Source organism: Xenopus laevis, chromosome 7L, assembly GCF_017654675.1.
Source record: "Xenopus laevis strain J_2021 chromosome 7L, Xenopus_laevis_v10.1, whole genome shotgun sequence".
In the NCBI taxonomy this organism is placed as follows: Eukaryota; Metazoa; Chordata; class Amphibia; order Anura; family Pipidae; genus Xenopus; species Xenopus laevis.
The window spans coordinates 61,393,605-61,415,734 of record NC_054383.1 but is presented as its reverse complement, the minus strand read 5'-3'; the positions used below and the strand labels follow the sequence as shown (position 1 = coordinate 61,415,734).

At 41.9% G+C, this 22,130-nt stretch overlaps 1 protein-coding gene across 9 annotated transcripts in view; it reads right to left on the bottom strand.

Annotated features, from left to right (window-relative positions):
- Positions 1-22,130, bottom strand: part of zdhhc5.L (zinc finger, DHHC-type containing 5 L homeolog) — a 199,932-nt gene that overhangs the window by 33,251 nt on the left and 144,551 nt on the right. For all 9 annotated transcript variants that reach the window (XM_041569019.1, XM_018225554.2, XM_018225553.2 and 6 more), the window contains one exon: positions 3,684-3,775. In XM_041569019.1, coding sequence (XP_041424953.1) covers positions 3,684-3,775 — 92 coding nt within the window. The remainder of the gene's footprint in view (positions 1-3,683; positions 3,776-22,130) is intronic.

The window sequence follows — 22,130 nt, the reverse complement described above, 5'->3', positions numbered from 1 at the left end:
AGTCTGGAGCGTTTCCCTGATTCTGTCTGGTAGGACAGGATCTCAGCAGCTGACCTGCGAGGCTGCAATACATACAGAGACCAGCGTTTCTCCTACGGATTCTTTCCTCGGGAGTTAAGCGTGTAGCTCCAATCTTCAGGTTCATTGCAAACCGGTGGTGTGGGAGCCACAGGAGGAGGAAACTCAGATCTCGCAAAGGTTTGCGGGCACAAAGCTTAAGCGAAAACTTCTCCCTCATCCTGCAATCAATCTTAACAATGAAGATAACAAATTCTTCAAAGGAAGTAGGTAGATCTCGGGTAACCAGCTTGTCTTTAAGGTCCTCACAAAGCCCCCTCCAGAAGGCTGCAATAAGCGCATCATTGTTCCATGACACTTCTGCAGCCAGAGTCCAGAAATTGATAGCATATGCGGAGGCTGTATCGGATCCTTGGTCAATCTTCATGAGCCGGTCTAAGGCATTAAGTTTCCGACCCGGGACATCAAAAATTTGACGAAAAGTGGAAAGAAAGGCTGTGGAGTCATGTACCAGGGGGTTGTCTCTATCCAATAACGGAGAAGCCCAGGCAAGGGCCTTCCCCTTCATAAGGGTGATAATATAGGAAACTTTAGCCTTTTCAGAGGTAAATCGATCAGGAGCCAAATTGAACTGGATCTTGCATTACGTCAGAAAACCATGACAGGCATCCGGATCACCCCCAAAATGAACTGGAGCAGGAATCTTGGGTACTTTAGCAGGCATAGACTGTTAAGAGTGATCCGCAGACCCCGAAATCTGAAGTGATGTAACGCTTGAGCGAGATGAGCCTGTTGAGCCTCCTGGCTGTCCAGACGCTTCATCATAACGTCAAAGAATCCCTCCATAGTCGAGGAAGCAGCAGCCTGGGAAGGTTCCATATTGGCCCAAGCTAACTGCAATGCTCACGTTCTCTGGAACCTTGAACGGTGATGGGTACACTCACATGCACAGGAGCACCCTGCGGATTCCAGTGTTCATCTACACCCTTTTGGGGCCCCGGGCTTTCTGCTGCGGAAATACAGCAAGGAAGTGCATAACAACAAAGTCCGTAAACGAGGTACCGGCAAGGATTTAGAGGAGACGTGGTCGAGAATCAGGTGAGGGATTCAAGGCAGACGGCAAGTATCTGAGTCAAAGTCAAGCAGAAGTCGAAAATCAGGAATTCAAAACAGAATCAAATGCTTCAGCAGGAACAGTATAACTGGAACCAGCTTGGGCATTTACAAAATGGAGGACTGGCCTTTTAAAGCTGTTTTGGTGCCAAGAATTCAAATTTGGCACCTCTAAGTGACATCATGACACTCTGCATCAGACGCTGAAGTCACTTGGGCCTGGAATGCAGAAGTGCCAATCTCCCGGCGCATCTTACAGCATTTGAGTGATTTTTATATGATCCCTTAAATGCCTCTTCTCCAGCGTGAACATCCACAATTTGGCCAGTCTTTCTTCATTGCTAAGATTTTCCATACCTTTTACCAGCTTAGTTGCCCTTCTCTGTACATTCTCTAGTCTAATACAATAAAGTCCTGTATGAGTGATCATCTACAAGGACTCCAAGGTACTTTTCCATAATGGATTTGCCTAGTGCTCTCCCATTAAGGGTATAAGTGGTTTGCATATTTTTACATCCCAGGTGCATGACTTTACATTTATCAACATTGAATCTCATTTGCCACTTATCTGTCCAGATTGCCAGTTTATCAAGATCCTGTTGCAAGGATGCCACATCCTGGATGGAATTTATTGGGCTAGATAGTTTTGTGTCATCTGCAAACACTGATACATTACTTACAATACCCTCCCTTAAGTCATTAATAAACAAGTTAAATAAAAGTGGACCCAATACCGAGCCCTGATGGACTCCACTTAGAGCCTTACTCCAACTAGAGAATGTAACATTAACAACCACCCTCTGTACCTGATCCTGTAGCCAGTTTCCTATGTGCAAACGACTTCATTAAGCCAAACAGACATAGTTTAGAAAGCAGTCATTTGTGGGGCACGGAATCAAATGTTTTGGCAAAATCCAAATAGATCACATCTTCTGCCCCCCCCAGCATCCTACTTACCTCATCATAAAAAGAAATCCGATTTGTCTGACATGACCTATCCTTCATAAAGCCATGCCGATTGCTGCTCATAATGCCATTCAGACATAATTTTGAATGTGTTTCCTTAACAAGCCTTCAAATAATTTGCCCACCACAGATGTCAAACTTACTGGCCTATAATTGCCAGGCTGAGATCATAGTCCCTTTTTAAATATTGGAATAACATCAGCTTTTCTCCAATCTATAGGTACCATACCAGATGAAAGCGAATCTGAGAAAATCAGAAATATGGACTGGTCTAAAACTGAACTAAGCTCTCTTAGAACCCAGGGGTGTATGCCATCAGCCCCTGGAGCCTGATGGCATACACCCCTGGTTTTTTTTATTAAAGCTTTATGGATCATATCCTGAGTCACTGACTAGATTGAGCTGAGCCATCAGTGCAGCTATGAAGTGAGCCCGGGAACTCAGATTCGTCTATTGTATACACTGAAGAAAAGAACTGATTTAGCACATTTACCTTTTCTGTATCTTTTACAACCATACTGGTACCATTATTTATGAAGCACCACTCTCAACCTGCATCTTTTTAGTATTAATATATTTAAAAAAACGTTTTGGGGGTTAGTCTTAGCCTCCGCTGCATGCACTTTTCATTTCCTTTCTTTGCCTTCCAGATTGCTGATTTACAACATTTATTATAGTGTTTATATTCATTAAATGCAGCTTCTGTTCCAACAGACTTGTAGTTTTTAAATGCCTTTCTCTTCTTTCCTATTAACTTCTTTACATCTATATTAAGCCACATAGGGTGATTCTTAAAACTTCTACTTTTACTCCTTAAGGGAATAAATTGAGAACAGTAATGATTTAAGATCATTTTAAATGACAACCATTTCTGTTCTGTGTTTTTAGCTGAAAACGTAATGCCCCAATCAATGCTCTGAAGGGCAGCCCTCAAAGCACTAAAATTTACTTTTCTGAAATTTATGATTTTTGTTGACCCAGTGTATATTTGTTTTAGACATTAAATGATATAACATTATAACAACCACTATTACCCAGGGGTTCAATGACTTGCACATTTGCTATAAGTTCTGGGTCATTTGAGATCACTAGAACCAGAATAGCATATTTTCTGGTTGGCTCCTCAACAACCTATGCCATAAAATTGTCATGCAACATGTTTAAACTTGTTGCCATTAACTGATCTGGCAGTACTGTTGCTCCAGTCAATATCTGGGTAATTTAAATCCCCCATTATCATTACTTTACCCAAACTATCAACCTTTACTATTTGCATCAGGAGTTTAGCCTCCTCCTCCTTCTCACATTAGGGTGTCTATAGCATATTCATACAATTAATTTGCTGGACTCTTTACAATTGCAATTAGCATTGTCAGCTAGAGTATGGTCAACTTTAGCTTTCCCAAACAACAAATTCACCCTCCGCCTATGAGTGCATAGCTTCATATTAATGGCAAATCTGATAAAAACATATTATTCATGAAAAGGCTATGGTATAGTTAGCAAGAAGTCAAGGGTTAACACCCTTCCTAATATATAAAACATAGAAGGCAACTGCTTTATTCTAATCTGGGCAAGAACAGTACCTGGGTGGGGTGGAGCTGCATAAAACATGGCTCACATTCCGACAGCATCCGTCACTGAATGGATTCACCCCTCCACGGAACTTTCCTGTAACCTACAAGGTAAAAAAAGAAAAACATAATTAGTGGAAATGAAAGCATTAAGATATTACATGTACTACATTTGAAGCACTATAGCAGGGGTCCCCAACCTTTTTTACCCAAGAGCAAGACTCAAGTATAAAATAATATTGGAGAGCAACACAAGCATGCAAAAAGTTATCGTGTAATCGTGGCTTACAAATAAGGGCTTTGATTGGATATTGGTAGCCCCTATGTGGACTTGCAGCCAACAGGAGACTGTTTGGCAGTGTACATGTTTTTTATGCCTTTAAGCCAGGAATAAAAAATAAGCACCTGCTTGGAGGCCACTGGGAGCAACATCCAAGGGGTTGAAGAGCAACATGTTGCTCACAAGCTACTGGTTGGGGATCACTGCATTAGAGGATGGGAGGCCAAAAGTAAGACCGCAAAATAACAATAGACCAAAGAAGCATAGCAATGTTCACAAAACTTATATAGCCCATTTTTTATATTCCAAACAAAATGAATTGGATGATGGGCATTGTTCATTCACGTACAATACATGATTTAGTGTATAGCAATAAAAAGTTACAGCTTCCATGGTAGTGTAAAACAAAATTAATGATAAAACAAATTATCTGTCTTTGTATATATCTTCATAAAATATGCATACTGATTGGCATCAGACAGTGGTGTATGGTATATACAGTAAGTGCAGTTCGTGCATGTATCAGGGGCAGGGAGGCATCACGACCCACCGGGGTTGCCTAGGGCACCTGGCCGGCCTGAGCCAGCACCGACTAATAGGTCAGTATTTAACCCTTTTCTAGTGCCACAGAATGTAGAATCTACGTTCTGCAGTACTTCTGGGTAGGGGAGTGGCTTATAAAGCTACGCTCTCCCCGCTAATTCCCCAGTCCTTAGGCAGGGGCGATCCTGGCCCCTCCGCTGCCTGAGGCAGCAGCAGTTGCTGCTGCCCCCCCTCCCCCAGAAATTCGCTCTTAAAGTACCAGGAGCAGCATTTTTGCTGCCCCTGGTACCTAGTGGGGCGCTGCCGTCTGAGGCGATAACCTCAACTTGCCTCATTGGCGAAGCACCCCTGTCCTTAGGCAACGAGCATGAGGGGGGGGAACAGGCGGGCCCTTGGGTGCGATCGCCTAGGGGCTCCATAGGCAGCAGCAGGCACGTGCTGACTACATTGCTGCTGCGCCTACTTCCTGCACCCCCCACAAGCCCCCTCTCCCTGGATCCTGCGCAATGGTGGAGGACACCTCTTCGTGGGACCCTCCTGCCTCCTCTTCAACGGACTTCAGCCTGCCTACCCCAGGTTAGTGTAACACACACAAGTTTTATACTATTACACACTCAGGGGGGTTTCACACATTCACAACACTCAAACATACTTGCACATTGCCATTGCAAAATAGTGTATTAGCACACACTGCGTAATAACTTTTGTATGTTATTGCGGTGATTATATTGCATTTTCGGTGAGTTTGTTGCATTTTTAGCCATTTTATTGCATTATCAGTTCTGCATTGGTTTTGTTTGCTTGTTTCTGTCTGTAAGACTAATTTGACAGAGAATATTCAAACTGTGTTTCTGTTGACTACACAAAACAGAAAAAAACATTGTTTTAAGTGGTTTTATTTGAATTTTCGCAATTTTATTGCATTCTGCATTTTTCTTTGTTACTTGGTATTGTTCATGGAAATTTTGTCTGCTGTATATCCATTTGTGGGTCTCTGTATGTCATATTGTTTGGTATATCTATCTATATTTGGCATCAACTTGTTCAGTAGACCCCTGGCGTTCATATTTAGGATGCTTTTGCTGGCACGTTATGAAATATGGGGTATATAAATGAGGTGAAATGCAAGCTTTGTGACGATTTTCAGAAATTTCATAAAAAGCGTTCTGTTTAGCATTGTTTGGTAGCTTTCAGTGGAAAGATGTATTTACCCGTTTTAGATTAGTCGGAATGTATACTTTCAGAAACTATGAGGTTTTCTATGGTCTCCATACTGTTATGGCACATAATTCACATACCAGGAGTTTATATTGTAGCACTTAGTGTCATATGTCATACCTCCCAACTGTCCCTTTTTCGGAGGGACAGTCCCTATTTTGACAGCTCAACCCGCAGTCCCTCATTTGTACTGGAAAGTCCCTCTTTTTTTATGCACTGAACAGCCAGAAAAAGAAACAAAGTTTCTCACTTAATTGGCTTTTAGCAGAGAGCCCAGAACAGCTAACAGGTGCAAATAAGATACTTTGTAACAATTTTGAGACACAAAAACACAGTTTAGATAAGGAGAAATATTTTCAAACTTTCATAACCTGCCAAATTTTGTAAAACAAACATGGTAATTAGGGGGTGTGGCCAACAGAAAGGGGCGTGGTCAAAAAATTGCTGCGCTACGTGCGCGGAAAAATTTTTTGTCCCTCTTTTTACTTCCAAAATGTTGGGAGGTATGATATGTGAAAATTCATATGTACAATTTTCATTTGGGATCTCTATATGCCACATAGGGGGTTATGTGATAAAATGCACTAAGTTTGAACAGTAGCAGTAACCCATAGCAACCAATCAGCAGGTAGAATGTATCGGTCAGCATCGTATTGGTTGCTATGGGTTACTGCCCTTGGGTGAACAGTGCCTTTTATAACATATGGGGGCTAGTTTTGTAAATTTATGCATATTGGGCATCATACTATTCAGTAGACCAGTAGCACGTTCATATTTAGGATGCTTTATGCTGGTACATTATGAAATGTAGGGTAAACATTAGGGTAAAATGCAAGCTTTGTGACAATGTTCAGAAATTTCATAAAAAGCATTATGTTTAGCATAACTTTGCAGTAGTAATTAGGGATTGGCGAATTTTTTTGCCTTGTTTCATCGCGGAAATGATGCCCATAGACTTGTACGGCTTCGAGCATCAAAATTTTTTTGCCGCCAATAGCCTTTAATGGGCGTCTGCATAATTTCGCCGCCGTGAATTTTTGGCAAAACTAAGACATATTTACCCATTTTAGTTTAATCAGGATGTGTACTTTTGGAAAATATATATTTTTCTAGGGTCTCTGTACTGTTAGGGGGTCTCATGGCACGTAATACACATACCGGGTGCTTATATTGTAGCGGCCATATGTGAAAATTCATATACACTACTTTCATTTGGGGGTATCTGTATGCCAGTGTTTGATATATCTAAGCATATTGGGCATCATTCTGTTCAGTAGACCTCTGGAGTTCATATTTAGGATGTTTTATGCTGGTAATGAAATATGTGACATTTAATGGGGTAAAATGCAAGCTTGGGGATGATTTTCAGAAATTACATAAAAAACTAAATTTTTAGCATAGCTAGCTTTGCTTCTTTGCCATACAATGACCTATTTACCCATTTTAGATTTGTCAGAATGTGTATTTTCTGAAAATATAAGGTTTCCTTGGGACAACTTACTTATTTGCCACTTTTACCACACATAAATCAGGCAGTATATTTTTTTGATAGTAGAAATATATGCCATGAAATATGTATGCATTGGCTTCATTTTGATATTCCTATGCACAGTGGGCATCAAATTGTTCAGTGGACCCTTGGCAATCATATTTAGGATGTTTTGTCTTGGTATGTAATGATACATGGGTAATACAAAGCTGGAAATTTTAAGCTTTGAGACAATTTTCAGCTATTTCACCAAAACCACAAATTTTGGGAAAGCCTTGCTACTCAGTAGTTTGGAGCAGAAAGGCATAGGTACACATTTCAGATTTGGCAAAATGTGTACTTTACAAAAATATAGGCGTGTGGGGTGGGGTAAACTGCACTGTTCACTGGACTCCTGGCATTCATGTTTGGGGTGTATTTTTTTTGTACCTAATTCTGTGAGTTGTGGAGCAACAAATTAAAACTTTTGAGGTTTTTTTTCTAATTTTAATACAATTTTATAAAAAACCCTAAGTTCAGATAAGCTTTGCGGTTTGGTACTTAGGAGTAGAGAGACATAGTTACTCATTCTTACATTTTTTTTTTTACAAATAACTTCAAAAGCACTGAGAATGTTTTATAAATGTATACTGGAAAGTGTCTTAGAATCATGTTTTCTTTCATTACGCCAATTGTTATTTTGGAGTTGACGTGTCCTTTAAGAAGTTTACGAATTGGGTGGAACAGACCAGGAAAACGCAGTACTTTGCTGCAAATGATCCTTTATTCTACACTATGGGGCAGATTTATCAAAGGTCGAGGTGAATTTTCGAAGTTAAAAACTTGAGATATTTGTTGTGTACTTCGACTAGGGAAGAGTCCAAATTTGATTCGAATTTGAAAAAAACTTCGAAATTCGAATATCAAAATTTATCATGTACGACTTTGACCATTCGCCATCTAAAACCTGTTGTTTTAGCCTATGGGGACCTCCTAGTACCTTTTTGGAGTCAATTGGTAGACTTTGAGAAATCGGGGAGAAAAACTTTAAATCAAATTCGAATGCGTTATTCCTTCGATCGTACGATTAGAATTTGGCCGAATACGGACCTCTTCGACCCCAAAAAAAACTTCGGCTTCACTTCGGTTGGTCTTTTTGAAATTGAATTTCGAAGTTTTTTCAAATCGAAATTCGACTCTTGCCCCTATATGTTTAGAGGAAACGTAATGTCGAATAAGGCATAATTTGCAGCAAAGTACTGTGTCTTCCTGGTCTGTTCCACCCAATTTGTAAATATTGACTTATTTTGTACCTTGGACGGGGTACAGGAGCAGAATCCTAGGATTAAAACTGCCTTGGGATAAGATACCACAACCTTCTTGAAGCTATTTAATGTATCTACCACTTCAGGAAGAGAATTCCACAATTTTACAGCTCTCACTGCAAAAAATAACTTTTTTGAATATTAAGATGGAATCTCCTTTCTTCTAATTTGAATGGATGCCCTACTGTCTGCCACGGGCGTCAACTGATAGGGGGCAAGGGGGGGGGCAATTAGCTCTACCTGGACTTGTACTTCACAATAAAGGATATTCTCTTGCTATATATATGTGTGTGTGTGTGTGTGTGTATATATGTTTTGTTCTTTTTTATATAAACAAATTTCTTAAAATTATCATTAACAACCTGCAATACACTTATAAAAGGCTTACATCTTATGGCCAGCAGCCCTTCAAATCATGGACCATCCCAATGCCTATTCTACAGCAGTAGTCTGGTTTAGCTCCGCCCCTTCCCTCTGTGAGAAGCTTCCTGCTCCTCAACTTTGAGGAATGAGAGAATCACAGTAGAGAATCTCCTCCTGATGAATCAGCTTCTTTCCCAGGGCAGTGGAGTGTGAATCTGTCAGGTGTGTTTCGCTTAGAGTGTGAATGCAAGTGTCTGTGTGTGTATATCTATGTATTTGTGTAAAATTAACTGTTAGAGGCCCATTTATTAAAGTCTGAATTGATCTCATTATTTTCTAACAACTACCCCTTACATTTTCCTGAAAATTTCCTGTGAGTGAAAAAACATGGAAAATTTGTGAAAAATTGTAAAATTTTTCGCACAAATCTTTGGTTTATTACATAAAACCTAGCGTAGATCAATACATCTCCCGGACTTCTCTCATTGACTTATATGCAAACTCGGCAGGTCCAGGGTACCAGATAAAATGGTGTAAAGTCAGGGAAATGTATTGGTTTTAAAAACTTAAAATTAGGGTATGTAAAATGGAAGCTTCACTGTATGTGTCCCGCTGTAACTAGAACTCTAGAGGGAATAACATTCTACATGTCTGATCTGTTATCCCTTACATCAGCAGCAGCCATAATGTACTAAGGAAACCAAAATAAAATATGCACAAACAGTTCCAGCAAGTCAGAAATATCGTTGGGTAGAGTGGTGAGCTTATGGGGATTTATTCTTCATCACTGATAAATCCTTTTCTCTGAGTCCCATCATGACAACATAGATAAATAGTTTAATGCCCTCTTCCCTTTAAAAGGGAACCAAAACCAAGTTCTCCTCTGAAGCTCCCCCTCTTCTGGTCATTAACCCCTGCTCCAAAGTAGGACTCCATGTGCTGCCATGATGAGGCTTCAAGAAAAGGATTCATCTGTGACTAAGAAACAAATACTATTTTCTTGGTTTGTTCCTAGGCAGCACAGGTCATGAAAGGGGGGGGGGGGCAGAGAGAAAATGCAGAATGTTTGAAAAAAACTGTAAACACTAATGGATGAAGTGTGCTTCCAAATGCGGTGCTGACTAATTTGCATGTAGAGAGGTCCACATAGCCACTTTGTAAATATGTCCTGCAAGGAAACATTGAAGTGCGCCTAAGATGTACTAATCGCCCTAGTGGTGTGACCGGAAGTTTTAAAGGGAATAGGCAGGCCTCTGTTCTGGTAGCCTAGGCTGATAAGGCCCTCAATCTATCTGGCAATGGATGCCGTTGATGCCAAAGGGTCTCTGCGCACAGGTCTGTAGAGCTGTAGAGGACAGAGTCTTTTCTATAAATGTAGAATATACCACATTCAGGGCATGTAACAGTCGTTGGCTTGGGACAGAGAGATGGTAGGTTGACCACTCGGCTGAAGTGGAAAGCAGAGTTGACTTTTAGTCGGAAGGTGTGCAGGGTACATGGAGGGAGTAGGCGCCTGCATGGAGGCTGTATGCGACCTGCAGCTTGCATGAAAAACTTGATGTCTGGATGCAGGGCAAGCTGGTGTTAAGAAAAGGGTGAAGATCTGTACTTTTAGGAAATTAAATCTTAAGCCTTTATCCAGACTGACTTACAAAAAAGCCAGTGAGGCTGGGATACTGCATGTGAATGGATGTTTTTGGTTGCCACTGAACCAGTTGAAGAAAGTCTGCCAGATGCAGTGTTCAGATGCAGGAGTGACCCATTTATGGGCTTATGGAAGGTTGCAATTATCTTGGTCGGCAAGTCATGCCATCAGTGTCAAGTTGTCCAAACTGGGTTGGAGATAGCTGCCCTGTACTAGGAGGTCTGGTCATAGTGGCAGTCGCCATGGTGGAGGTATGGAGACATTTTGCCTCTTTTGGAGACCATCTGCTCTGCACTGTTAGGTGGTTGAATACTCCTCCTCAACCAAGCAGACTTGCAACAGTTGTGACAATAGCCCACTCTGTGAAGGAGTAGGTTATCCCATTGAAGAGGCTGCCGCTGCATTACCACTATTAGAGATAGAGCTTTGTTGGCTGGGAAAGCACGATGGATGTTATGAGATTGTGATGGATCTTGGCCCCTTTGCGAAGGGAATCTCAGTTAAAAGGGCCACATGTGGAACTGGATGAAAGGAACAACCTTTATGTATGTTGAATTAGTCATATTCAGGACCGCAAGTTAATTTGTGAGGAAGAGGAATCTGATTTTTCACCTGGCCTTTTTTTGAACCTTTTTTGAGTAAGGACCTGTATCTTTCTCTATGGCTGGAAAGTCAATGATGGTTTTAGAAGCCAGCATGTCCTTTAGTGACTAAGTGCAGACCTTTTTTGGGTGTTGGAAAAAAGGAACTTGTATGTTGGTATGCAATGAAATTTAATTTGCCACCCCAAGAAACAATTTGGTGAAACCAATTGTCCATTGTTGTGTTTAGCCATACCTCCCTGAAACATAAGAGGTGACCCCCAAATGTCTCTGTTGTTTTGGTTGGGTCTTGTCTTTCATACATCTTGTTGTTTGCCAGAGGTCCCCTTAGAGGGGCATCTCGGGAATTTCCAGTTGGATCTCATAGTGGGACAGTAACCTTTGTTGGTGGAAGAGTATGACTGGTTCAGTCTTAAAGGGGTGGTTCACATTTAAGTTATCTTTTAGTATGTTATACAGTGGCTAATTCTAAGCAACTTTTCATTTGGTCTTCATTATTTATTATATAGTTTTTGAATTATTTGCCTTTTTCTTCTAACTCTTTCCAGCTTAAATGGAGGTCACTGACCCCATCTAAAAAAAGAGAGCAGTGTGTGTGAAGGGGAGGGCCACTAGGTTCTTTTTAGATCAAGTGCACAATCATTGATAGCATCAAAAATGTGGTCTTCCTCCTCAGACACATAGTTATCTGCAACTAGCTAAGATGGGCCTGTGCAGTGGTGGAGGAAGAGGGACAGTTGCTGGGTTGTCTGAGGTTGTGGTCTGTCTGAGGTTGTGACCTGATGTGATAATTGCATGTCAGTGAGCTTTTCCAGTGTAGCATGTGCTTAGGAGTGTTAGAAAGGTTGAAACTAAACTCGTATGGTTGAGGGAGCTGCACTTGTGGAAACTGTTTGCACATTTTATTGTCCTTTTCCTTAGTATGCTTAGAGAACTGTTTAACTGGGGCTGGGGTGTAAATAAGTGCCATGAGATGCTCCCCTGTGGAGAGTCAGTTTCCCTTGGATGAAATGTTATGCAAGAGATGAGAGGCAATGTGGGGAGGTGTGCTTTTGTGTACAGAGAAGGAAATGGAAACGAGAGCCAGTTCCGGGGCACGTTGTGCGGTTACGGTTTGATGCTGCTATCAGCAAGGCAGAAAAAACATGCTTAAAGGGGACCCATCACCCAAAAAAATTATTCCAAATGTTATCATGTCAAGCAAAATGAACTTTAATTATACTGTATAAATTATTTTAATATAGTTTCTATCAGTCTGAGAACTCACTACTACTTATAGCAAGCACTGTCTACACAATTAAATGGTTCAGAGAACTGGGGGAATGTGGGGAGAGCAGTGACATCTAGGAAGTGCTGAATAAGACTAAGGTATAGAGGAGGGGCAGGCAATATTTGATTGAAAGCTGAGATTTTTAAACAAGTTTACAACAGCTATGGACGCTTTAATAAAAAAAAAAATTGTATTTCATGTTTAATTTGAAAAGGACTTTTATCATACAGCTTTTTATGTCTGGGTGACAGGTCCACTTTAAAGGAAACACTGGAAAGTAGTGGGGTAGTCTGCGCGTGAAAGCTGCAGGAGTTGGAGACACAGAGTATTAGAGGATTGGAGAATGAGCTAACAGATGACCCAGAAAGAAGTCATGATGGACCAGCTGAAGAGCAGGCCAATGAAGACTATACTTTCCATACTTCTATACAGGGTTGGACTGGCCTGCAGGACACCTGGAAAAAACCCAGTGGGCCCCAGGTCTGCTCCCCTGATAGATTGCCCATTGTTATGCAGATGGAAGAAGATAGCGATAGCTGGCATGATGCGTTATGTGTGTGCAGGGGGAGTTTGGATGTCGGGAGGATGGGTTCTATTGGCAACAAGGAAGGACCTTGGTGTTGCAGCTCCAGTGGGCCCCCAATGCCCTAGTCTGATGATGCTTCTTTAACTTGGATGATAATAATGTAGAATGCACAATTAATATTTAACTATTAATAACTATACATAGTAACATAGTAACATAGTAAGTAAGGTTGAAAAAAGACACATGTCCATCGAGTTCAACCTTTTTTTTTTTTTTTTTTTTTGTTTATTAACTACCTATCTGCCAGTTGATCCAGAGGAAGGCAAAAAAACCCATCTGAAGCCTCTCCAATTTGCCTTAGAGGGGGAAAAATTCCTTCCTGACTCCAAAATGGCAATCGGACTAGTCCCTGGATCAACTTGGACTATGAGCTATTTCCCATAACCCTGTATTCCCTTACTTGCTAAAAAGCCATCCAACCCCTTCTTAAAGCTATCTAATGTATCAGCCTGTACAACTGATTCAGGGAGAGAATTCCACATCTTCACAGCTCTCACTGTAAAAAACCCCTTCCGAATATTTAGGCGGAACCTCTTTTCTTCTAATCGGAATGGGTGACCTCGTGTCAGCTGGAAAGACCTACTGGTAAATAAAGCATTAGAGAGATTGTTATATGATCCCCTTATATATTTATACATAGTCATCATATCACCCCTTAAGCGCCTCTTCTCCAGCGTGAACATCCCCAATTTGGCCAGTCTTTCCTCATAACTAAGATTTTCAATACCTTTTACCAGCTTAGTTGCCCTTCTCTGTACCCTCTCTAATACAATAATGTCCTGTTTGAGTGATGGAGACCAAAACTGTACGGCATATTCTAGATGGGGCCTTACAAGTGCTCTATACAGTGGAAGAATGACCCCCTCCTCCCGTGACTCTATGCCCCTTTTAATACAGCTCAAGACCTTATTTGCCCTTGATGCTGCTGACTGGCATTGCTTGCTACAGCCAAGTTTCTTTATATATATATATATATATATATATATATATATATATATATATATATATATATATATATATATATATATATATATATATATATATATATATATATATATATATATACATATACATACACTTTAATATCAATTTTACATCCCTTGAATTTGAGTTTTACATCTTTTTTCTGTAGTCCTACCAATATATATTGCATAATGCATTTGCCTGATTTCACATTTTCCCAGATTTTGCACCATTTTTTCTGGTTGCCTGTAAAATGTAAAATGGGGGTTCTAATGTATCTTTTAGTTTAAATCATTTAGTATTTCAACAGTTGCTTGGTTTAACTTAATGGAGAAGGAAAGTCGTTTGGCACTTGGGGGTGCCAAATATTAGGCATTCCCAAGTGAATGTATTTACTTCCCTGAAACCTCGGGCGGGACTGCAGAAAACGGCACCGGCCCAGGTTATTCCAGCAAGCACCACAGAGCGTTTCTCTTCCAACTTCTTCTTACTTCAAATTTCCCGGGCAGACCCATGCACAGTAGAATGAAAAAAGCTGACTTTTTTGTTAAACTTGGGCTTTTCACTCTAATGCACATGTACAGCCGCGCGAAGAAAGAAGAGGCCAGAAGAGGAGTGCTCCATGGTGCTCGCTGGAATAACCCCGGGCCAGTGCAGTTTTCTGCTGATAGGAGCACCAGCCCGGGGTTTCAGGTAAGTATATAAATTCACTTGGATGTGCCTAATATTTGGCACCCCCAAGTGCTAAATTACTTTTCTTCTCCTTTAAGATACACTTATCACAATGAATTCAAAAAGAAAAAAAAAAAAAAAGCTTTCTCAAAAAGAACAGTAACCCTGGTAAGAGGGGTATATTATAAAATTTCATATTTATTAGGTTACCTATTAAGAAAAATGATCTGATGGTTAATTATATGTTTAGCCTGTATAGTTCTCTACAAGTCTATTATCTGAAAATATCTTACTGTAGTACTGTAACGGTTGGCACCCTAAATCTAGAACCGATGCCAAGCACCCTGGTCTCAGCTTGTGCTTCTGCCTGTAGCAGCTGCCCTCAGCTACTCAGATGTCGCCAGGTCTTAAAACAAGAGGCGCAAGGCGAGGGGTTCTAAACAAGCAGAGGGGCACAACTGTAAGGAAAGAGTCTTTGGGCTGAAGGTCACAGTACAAGGTGTGAGACAAAATCGTAGTCAGATCAGGCCAGGTCGGGGCAGGCAGAGAACAAGCGTAGTCAGGCAGGCAAGGGTCAAAACCGGGTAAACAATCAGAAGGGAATCAGCGGAAGAGGTAGTCGTAAAACAGGCAATGGTCAGGAATCAGGAGTTCAGAATAGTCGTTAGTCAGGCAGGGGTCAAAACAGAAATCAGACAGAATAACAAAATAGCTTAAAGCTCAGGAACCACAGGAAACAGATCCTATCACTGGCAAGGTCCTGTGGCTTTAATAAGCCTTTTATACTTTCAAACTTGGCGCCGTTGCGTGCTGGCGTCATCACGCCTGCGCCTTTAAATTGCGAAGAGGCGTGCGTGTCCTAAGGATCCAAGATGGCAACCGAAGCGGAGCAGCGTGGCAGGCAGTTGTTTTTACTACATTACCCCCCCTCTAGGGGGGGGGCCACTGGACCCCCAGGTCTCTCAGGAAACTTTAGGTGGAACCGTCTCCTGAGACGGTCAGCCCTCTCACTAACTGGAAACCAAGAATTCTCCTCAGGGCCATAGCCCTTCCATTTAACTAAATACTGGAGCTTACCTCGCACAAGGCGAGAATCGAGGAGCTCTTGGACCTCAAATTCAAACTGACCTTCAACCAACACTGGGGGAGGAACTGACAGTTGACGGACCTGTGAAGCTGGCTTTAAAAGAGACACATGGAAAGAATGAGATTTTGAAATTGACTGGTAATTTGAGACAGACTGAAGATGAAGGATATGAACCAATAAATCTAGGTCCCAACTTGAGAGAGGGGACCTTGAGCTTGATGTTCTTTGTAGACAACCAGAGTCTCCTACCTTATATTTGGGTGCCTCTCTACGAGATCTATCGGCTGATTTTTTATGAGCAGCTGTAGCTGCAGAAAGAGAGTCATGCACCCGAGACCAAATCTTCGCAAACTGTTTGACAGAAGAGTTAACAGAGGGTACAGGGGACAAAGAACCAGAAAAGGAAAATGCTTTAGGATGTAAACCATTAACAATAAAAAAAGTAGATTTCCCAGTGGAGGAATGAGTAGCATTATTGTAGGCAAATTCCGCCCAGGGTAACAGTTCAGCCCATGAGGATTGGTTGTCAGATACATAACACCTCAGATACTGTTCAAGGGATTGATTAACCCTTTCAGTTTGACCATTGGTTTGAGGGTGATAGGCAGTAGAAAATGACAACTCAATCCCAACCAAAGAGCAGAAGGCTTGCCAAAACTTTGAGATAAACTGAAACCCTCTGTCAGAAACAATATTGACCGGAAAACCCATGTAACTTAAAAATGTGAGAAATTAACAATTCAGCCAAGGTTTTGGCAGAAGGGAGGTGTGGAAGGGAAATTAAATGGCCCATTTTGCTAAACCTATCCACCATCACCCAAATCATAGTTTTCCCCTGAGAAGGGGGTAAATCAACAATAAAATCCATTGAAAGATGGGACCAAGGTTTGTCAGGAATGGGTAGTGGCCTTAACAAACTCTGTGACAAATTCCTATAGGATTTAGACCTCTGACAAACAGAAATTAACAAAAACTTTAGCATCTTGCTTATAGGAAGGCCACCATATATTGCGGGAGAAAAGAGACACTGTCTTAGAGATACCAGGATGTCCCGCCATTTTGGAATTGTGGACACCTAAAACCTGTTCCCTAAGATCTTCAGGAACAAATAACCTCCTGGAGGGAGTTTCTACTGGAGCAGAAGATTGAGCTAAGATAAGATAACAGGGCGGTAAGGTCTGATCCCAGAGCTGCCACAATTAATTTGCTTGGGATGATGGGAATGCACTCACTAGTTCAGAGGGGTTGGATTCAAAACTTCTAGAGAGTGCATCCGCCTTAGTGTTTTTAGAACCAGGCCTAAAAGTAAAAGAGAAATTAAACCTGGTAAAAAAACAATGCCCATCTAGCCTGCCTAGGATTCAGCCGCTTCGCAGACTCTATATACAGTAGATTTTTATGGTCCGTAAAGACGGTTATCAAATACTTAGATGCTGCCATTCCTCAAAGGCCCATTTGATAGCCAACAACTCTCTATTTCCGATGTCAAATTTAGCCTTAGCAGGCAAATTTTTTTTTAGAGAAGAATGCACAGGGGTGCACTTTATTGGTTATCGGATGCCTTTGAGAAAGGACTGCCCCAACCTCTGAGGCATCTACCTCAACAATGAAAGGAAGTGCAGTGTCAGGGTGCCGAAAGAATAGGGGCAGAACTGAACTCTTTCTTGAGGAATTCAAAAGCTTGGATAGCTTCAGAGAACCATATGCTTGGATCAGCACCTTTCTTTGTCAAATTGGTAATAGGAGCCACTATCATGGAGAAGTTCTTAATGAATTGATGATAGTAATTGACGAAACCTAAGAACCTTTGGGTTGCACATAAAGAAAGAGGTTGGGCCCAATCCAGAACAGCTTTTACCTTTCCTGGATCCATCTCCAGAAACTTGCTGGAAATATTGAAACCCAAAAATTGAACAGAAGAAACCTCAAAGGTACATTTTTCAAGTTTTGCGTAAAGATTATTTTCTCTTAACCTACGTAAGACTTCACAAACATGTTTTTGATGTTCACACAGGTTTGAAGAAAAAAGTAGAATATCGTCAAGATAGACCACTACGAATATCTCCAGCAGGTCCCGGAAGATGTCATTGACAAATTCCTGGAACACTGCGGGGGTGTTACAGAGACCAAATGGCATTACTAAATATTCGTAGTGGCCGTCCCTGGTGTTAAAGGCTGTTTTTCATTCATTCCCTTCCCTGATGCGGATGAGGTTATAAGCACCTCTAAGATCAAGCTTGGAATAGATCTTGGTATCTTTAACTAGCGATTCTTTATAGTGATCTTATTAAGACCCCTGTAATCTATACAAGGGCAAAGACCACTGTCTTTTTTCCCCAACAAAACAGAATCCCGTCCCTGCAGGGGAACTAGAAGGTCTAATGAAACCTCTTTCAAGGTTTTCCTTGATATACTCCTTCATTGCCTGGGCTTCCGGCAAGGAAAGAGGTATGTTCTACCACGAGGGGGAGTAGACCCAGGGATTAGATCGATTGGACAGTCTTACTGCCTGTGTGGGCGTAAGGTTTTGTCGGCTTTCTTGGAAAACACATCTGCATATTCTGCATATGCTGCAGGTAAACCCTCTAATGAGGTAGTTGCCACCACCGAAGGAATACAGGTACCACCACACTTTAAACCCCATTGAATAATCCCCCCAGATACCCAATCAATAAGAGGGTTATGAGTCTGGAGCCAAGGTAACTCCAAAATAAGAGGAGAAGAAGCACCCTCAATAATGTAAAGGGCTAACTCCTCACTGTGAAGATTATTAACACACATGGATAAGATCATAGTTTTCTTAGAAACCAAACCTGACCCCAAAAGTCTTTTGCCCACCGCAAATATTGTCATGGGAGGATTTAGAGGAACACAAAATCTGTCCGCAAAGGCAGCATCCAAAAAATTCCCCTCCGCCCCCGTGTCCTCAAAAGCGGACACCTTGACAGAGCCCGTAGGCCAGGTTAGTTTAACCGGTATCAAAATCCTAGAGGAAGACTGGGGAGAGGTAACTTCTTTACCCAAATGGAGCTCCCCTTCTCCACTTAGGCTTGGAAGTTTCCTGGCCTCTTAGGACATTGATTTAGGAAATGACCCTTCTCCGCACAGTATATGCATAAACCTTGGGAAATCCTGCAAGCCTTTTCCTCAGGTGTTAGATGGGATATGCCCAATTGCATGGGTTCCTCCTGAGGTAGAGGCACAGAGGGATTAGGGAACTTAACATTGGTCACCACATTAGGAAAGTTTGACTTAGTATTGGTAAACCCAGAATGAAAAGAAGAACCCTTCTCACCCCTTCTCTCCCTCTGTCTTCTATCTACCTGGATGGCAAGAGACATGAGATCATCCAGGTTGGAAGATAGAGGATAGTTAACTAGGCTATCCTTAACAGCATCAGAAAGCCAAATACGGAACTGGCTACGAAGAGCCATGTCGTTCCACCCAGTTTCAACTGCCTACCGGCAATACACCTACGCATCCCATTTTCCCTGGCGTAATTTACGAATCGTGGAGTTGGCAGAAGACGCACGATCCGGGTCATCGTAGAGTATCACCATGGTGTTAAAGAACACCTTAAACACCTCCTTAAACACAAAAAATGAGTTTCTGTCCCCACTGAATTTTTCAGGTAACACAATTTTGGGTTCATGGGTTTTAGAGGTGTTACCCATCATGGCAGCAGAACCCACAGGAGCGGCCACAGGAGGGGGGACCACAGGAACTGGAGACTGTACAGCACAATCCAGACGGCGTGTCAGATTGTGCTCATGTTCCTCCAGGTGGTGCAGTAGAGTGGTAAGTAGCGCTTCTGTAGTGGAAGGAGCAGCGGCTTGACCTTCTTCGTCTATGGCCCGTGATAATGTAACGGTTGGCACCCTAAATCTAGAACCGATGCTATGCACCCTGGTCTCGGCTCGTGCTTCTGCCTGTAGCAGCTGCCTTTGGCTTCGGGAGGAGTCTTAAAACGAGAGGTGGAAGGCGAGGGGTTCTAAACAAGCAGAGGGGCACAACTGTAAGGCAAGAGTCTTTGGGCTGAAGGTCACAGTACAAGGTGTGAGACAAAATCGTAGTCAGATCAGGCCGGGTCGAGGCAGGCAGAGAACAAGCGTAGTCAGGCAGGCAAGGATCAAAACCGGGTATCAATTAGAAGGGAATCAGCGGAAGAGGTGGTCGTAAAACAGGCAATGGTCAGGAATCAGGAGTTCAGAATAGTCGTTAGCCAGGCAGGGGTCAAAACAGGAATCAGAGAGAATAACAAAATAGCTTAAAGTTCAGGAACCACAGAAAACAGATCCTATCACGGGCAAGGTCCTGTGGCTTTAATAAGTCTTTTATACTTTCAAATTTGTCGCCATTGCCTTTAAATTGCGCAGAGGCACGCATGCGTCCTAAGGATCCAAGATGGAGACCGAAGCGGAGGGCATCCCCACCACTCCACTGGACCACCAGGGTAAGTTGTTTTTACTACAAGGACAGATACATTTAAGCAAAGGTATCTGTCACTTACACACCAACTCAGACGCAAGGGAAGATGCGGTTAGTTATACACTCACACTAGACCAGCATAACAGCACACAACAAATTAGCCAAGACACTGCAAAACCCACAAAAACTCACTACCACCACGATCACTTGCCAAACACAGTACACTTTAGAGCAGTCATAAGGACTAATTTACCAAGCACTCCAGCAGTAAAAGGGTTATGTCACATTTAAACATGCCTTCTTTCTGCCAGTCAAATGGTTAATTAGTATATAGTGTAATATTGAGGGGGAATCGCAGCCAGCACGCAGTACACAGTTTCTTAAAAAAGTCATTTATTTAGAAACTGAACTCAAAGTAGCTTTTTCTCAGCAGAAAGAAAATAAAAATATAACAAACAGCTGGTGAAAGTCCTTTAGTTTTCTCAATGTCCAAAGTAGGCCTGGTCAGTCCACTTGAGGCCAAACAATAAAACCAGCACTGTCCAATAGAGATGTCGCGAACTGTTCGCCGGCGAACTTGTTCGCGCGAACATCGGGTGTTCGCGCTCGCCGGAAGTTCGCGAACGTCGCGCGACGTTCGCCATTTTGGGTTCGCCATTGTTGGCGCTTTTTTTTGCCCTCTCACCCCAGACCAGCAGGTACATGGCAGCCAATCAGGAAGCTCTCCCCTGGACCACTCCCCTTCCCTATAAAAACCGAAGCCCTGCAGCGTTTTTTCACTCTGCCTGTGTGTGCTGAAGAGATAGTGTAGGGAGAGAGCTGCTGCCTGTTAGTGATTTCAGGGACAGTTGAAAGTTTGCTGGCTAGTAATCGTTTTGATACTGCTCTGTTATTGGAGGGACAGAAGTCTGCAGGGGTTTGAGGGACATTTTAGCTTAGGTAGCTTTGCTGGCTAGTAATCTACCTTCTACTGCAGTGCTCTGTATGTAGCTGCAGTGGGCAGCTGTCCTGCTTCTGATCTCATCTGCTGACTGCTGCAATAACAGTAGTCCTTGTAAGGACTGCTTTTATTTATTTTTTTGTTGTTTTACTACTACTACTACTATAAGAGCCCAGTGCTATTAGTCTAGCAGTGTTGGGGAGTGGGACTGGTGTGCTAATCTGCTGCTCCTAGTAGTTCAGCAGCACCAACTTTAATTTTTTTTTTTAATATTCATTTTTTTTTATTTTACTTTTTTTATTTTACTACCGCTGTAGTAGTGTATAAGTTGACCTTTTAGGCATTATTTGCCCTGTAGGCATTATTTGCACAGTGTTTTCTTCAACCCGCCATCTAGCTGTGTGACCTTGTTCACATTCTGTCTAAATATCCATAATATTACCGTCTCCAGAAAAAACACCGGAGTGACTTTTTTCAAGCAGCCATAATATATTTTACGTAATCCGTATCCACCGCTGTAGTAGTGTATACGTTGACCTTGTAGGCATTATTTGCACAGTGTTTTCTTCAACCCGCCATCTAGCTGTGTGACCTTGTTCACATTCTGTCTAAATATCCATAATATTACCGTCTCCAGAAAAAACACCGGAGTGACTTTTTTCAAGCAGCCATAATATATTTTACGTAATCCGTATCCACCGCTGTAGTAGTGTATACGTTGACCTTGTAGGCATTATTTGCACAGTGTTTTCTTCAACCCGCCATCTAGCTGTGTGACCTTGTTCACATTCTGTCTAAATATCCATAATATTACCGTCTCCAGAAAAAACACCGGAGTGACTTTTTTCAAGCAGCCATAATATATTTTACGTAATCCGTATCCACCGCTGTAGTAGTGTATACGTTGACCTTGTAGGCATTATTTGCACAGTGTTTCTTCAACCCGCCATCTAGCTGTGTGACCTTGTTCACATTCTGTCTAAATATCCATAATATTACCGTCTCCAGAAAAAACACCGGAGTGACTTTTTTCAAGCAGCCATAATATATTTTACGTAATCCGTATCCA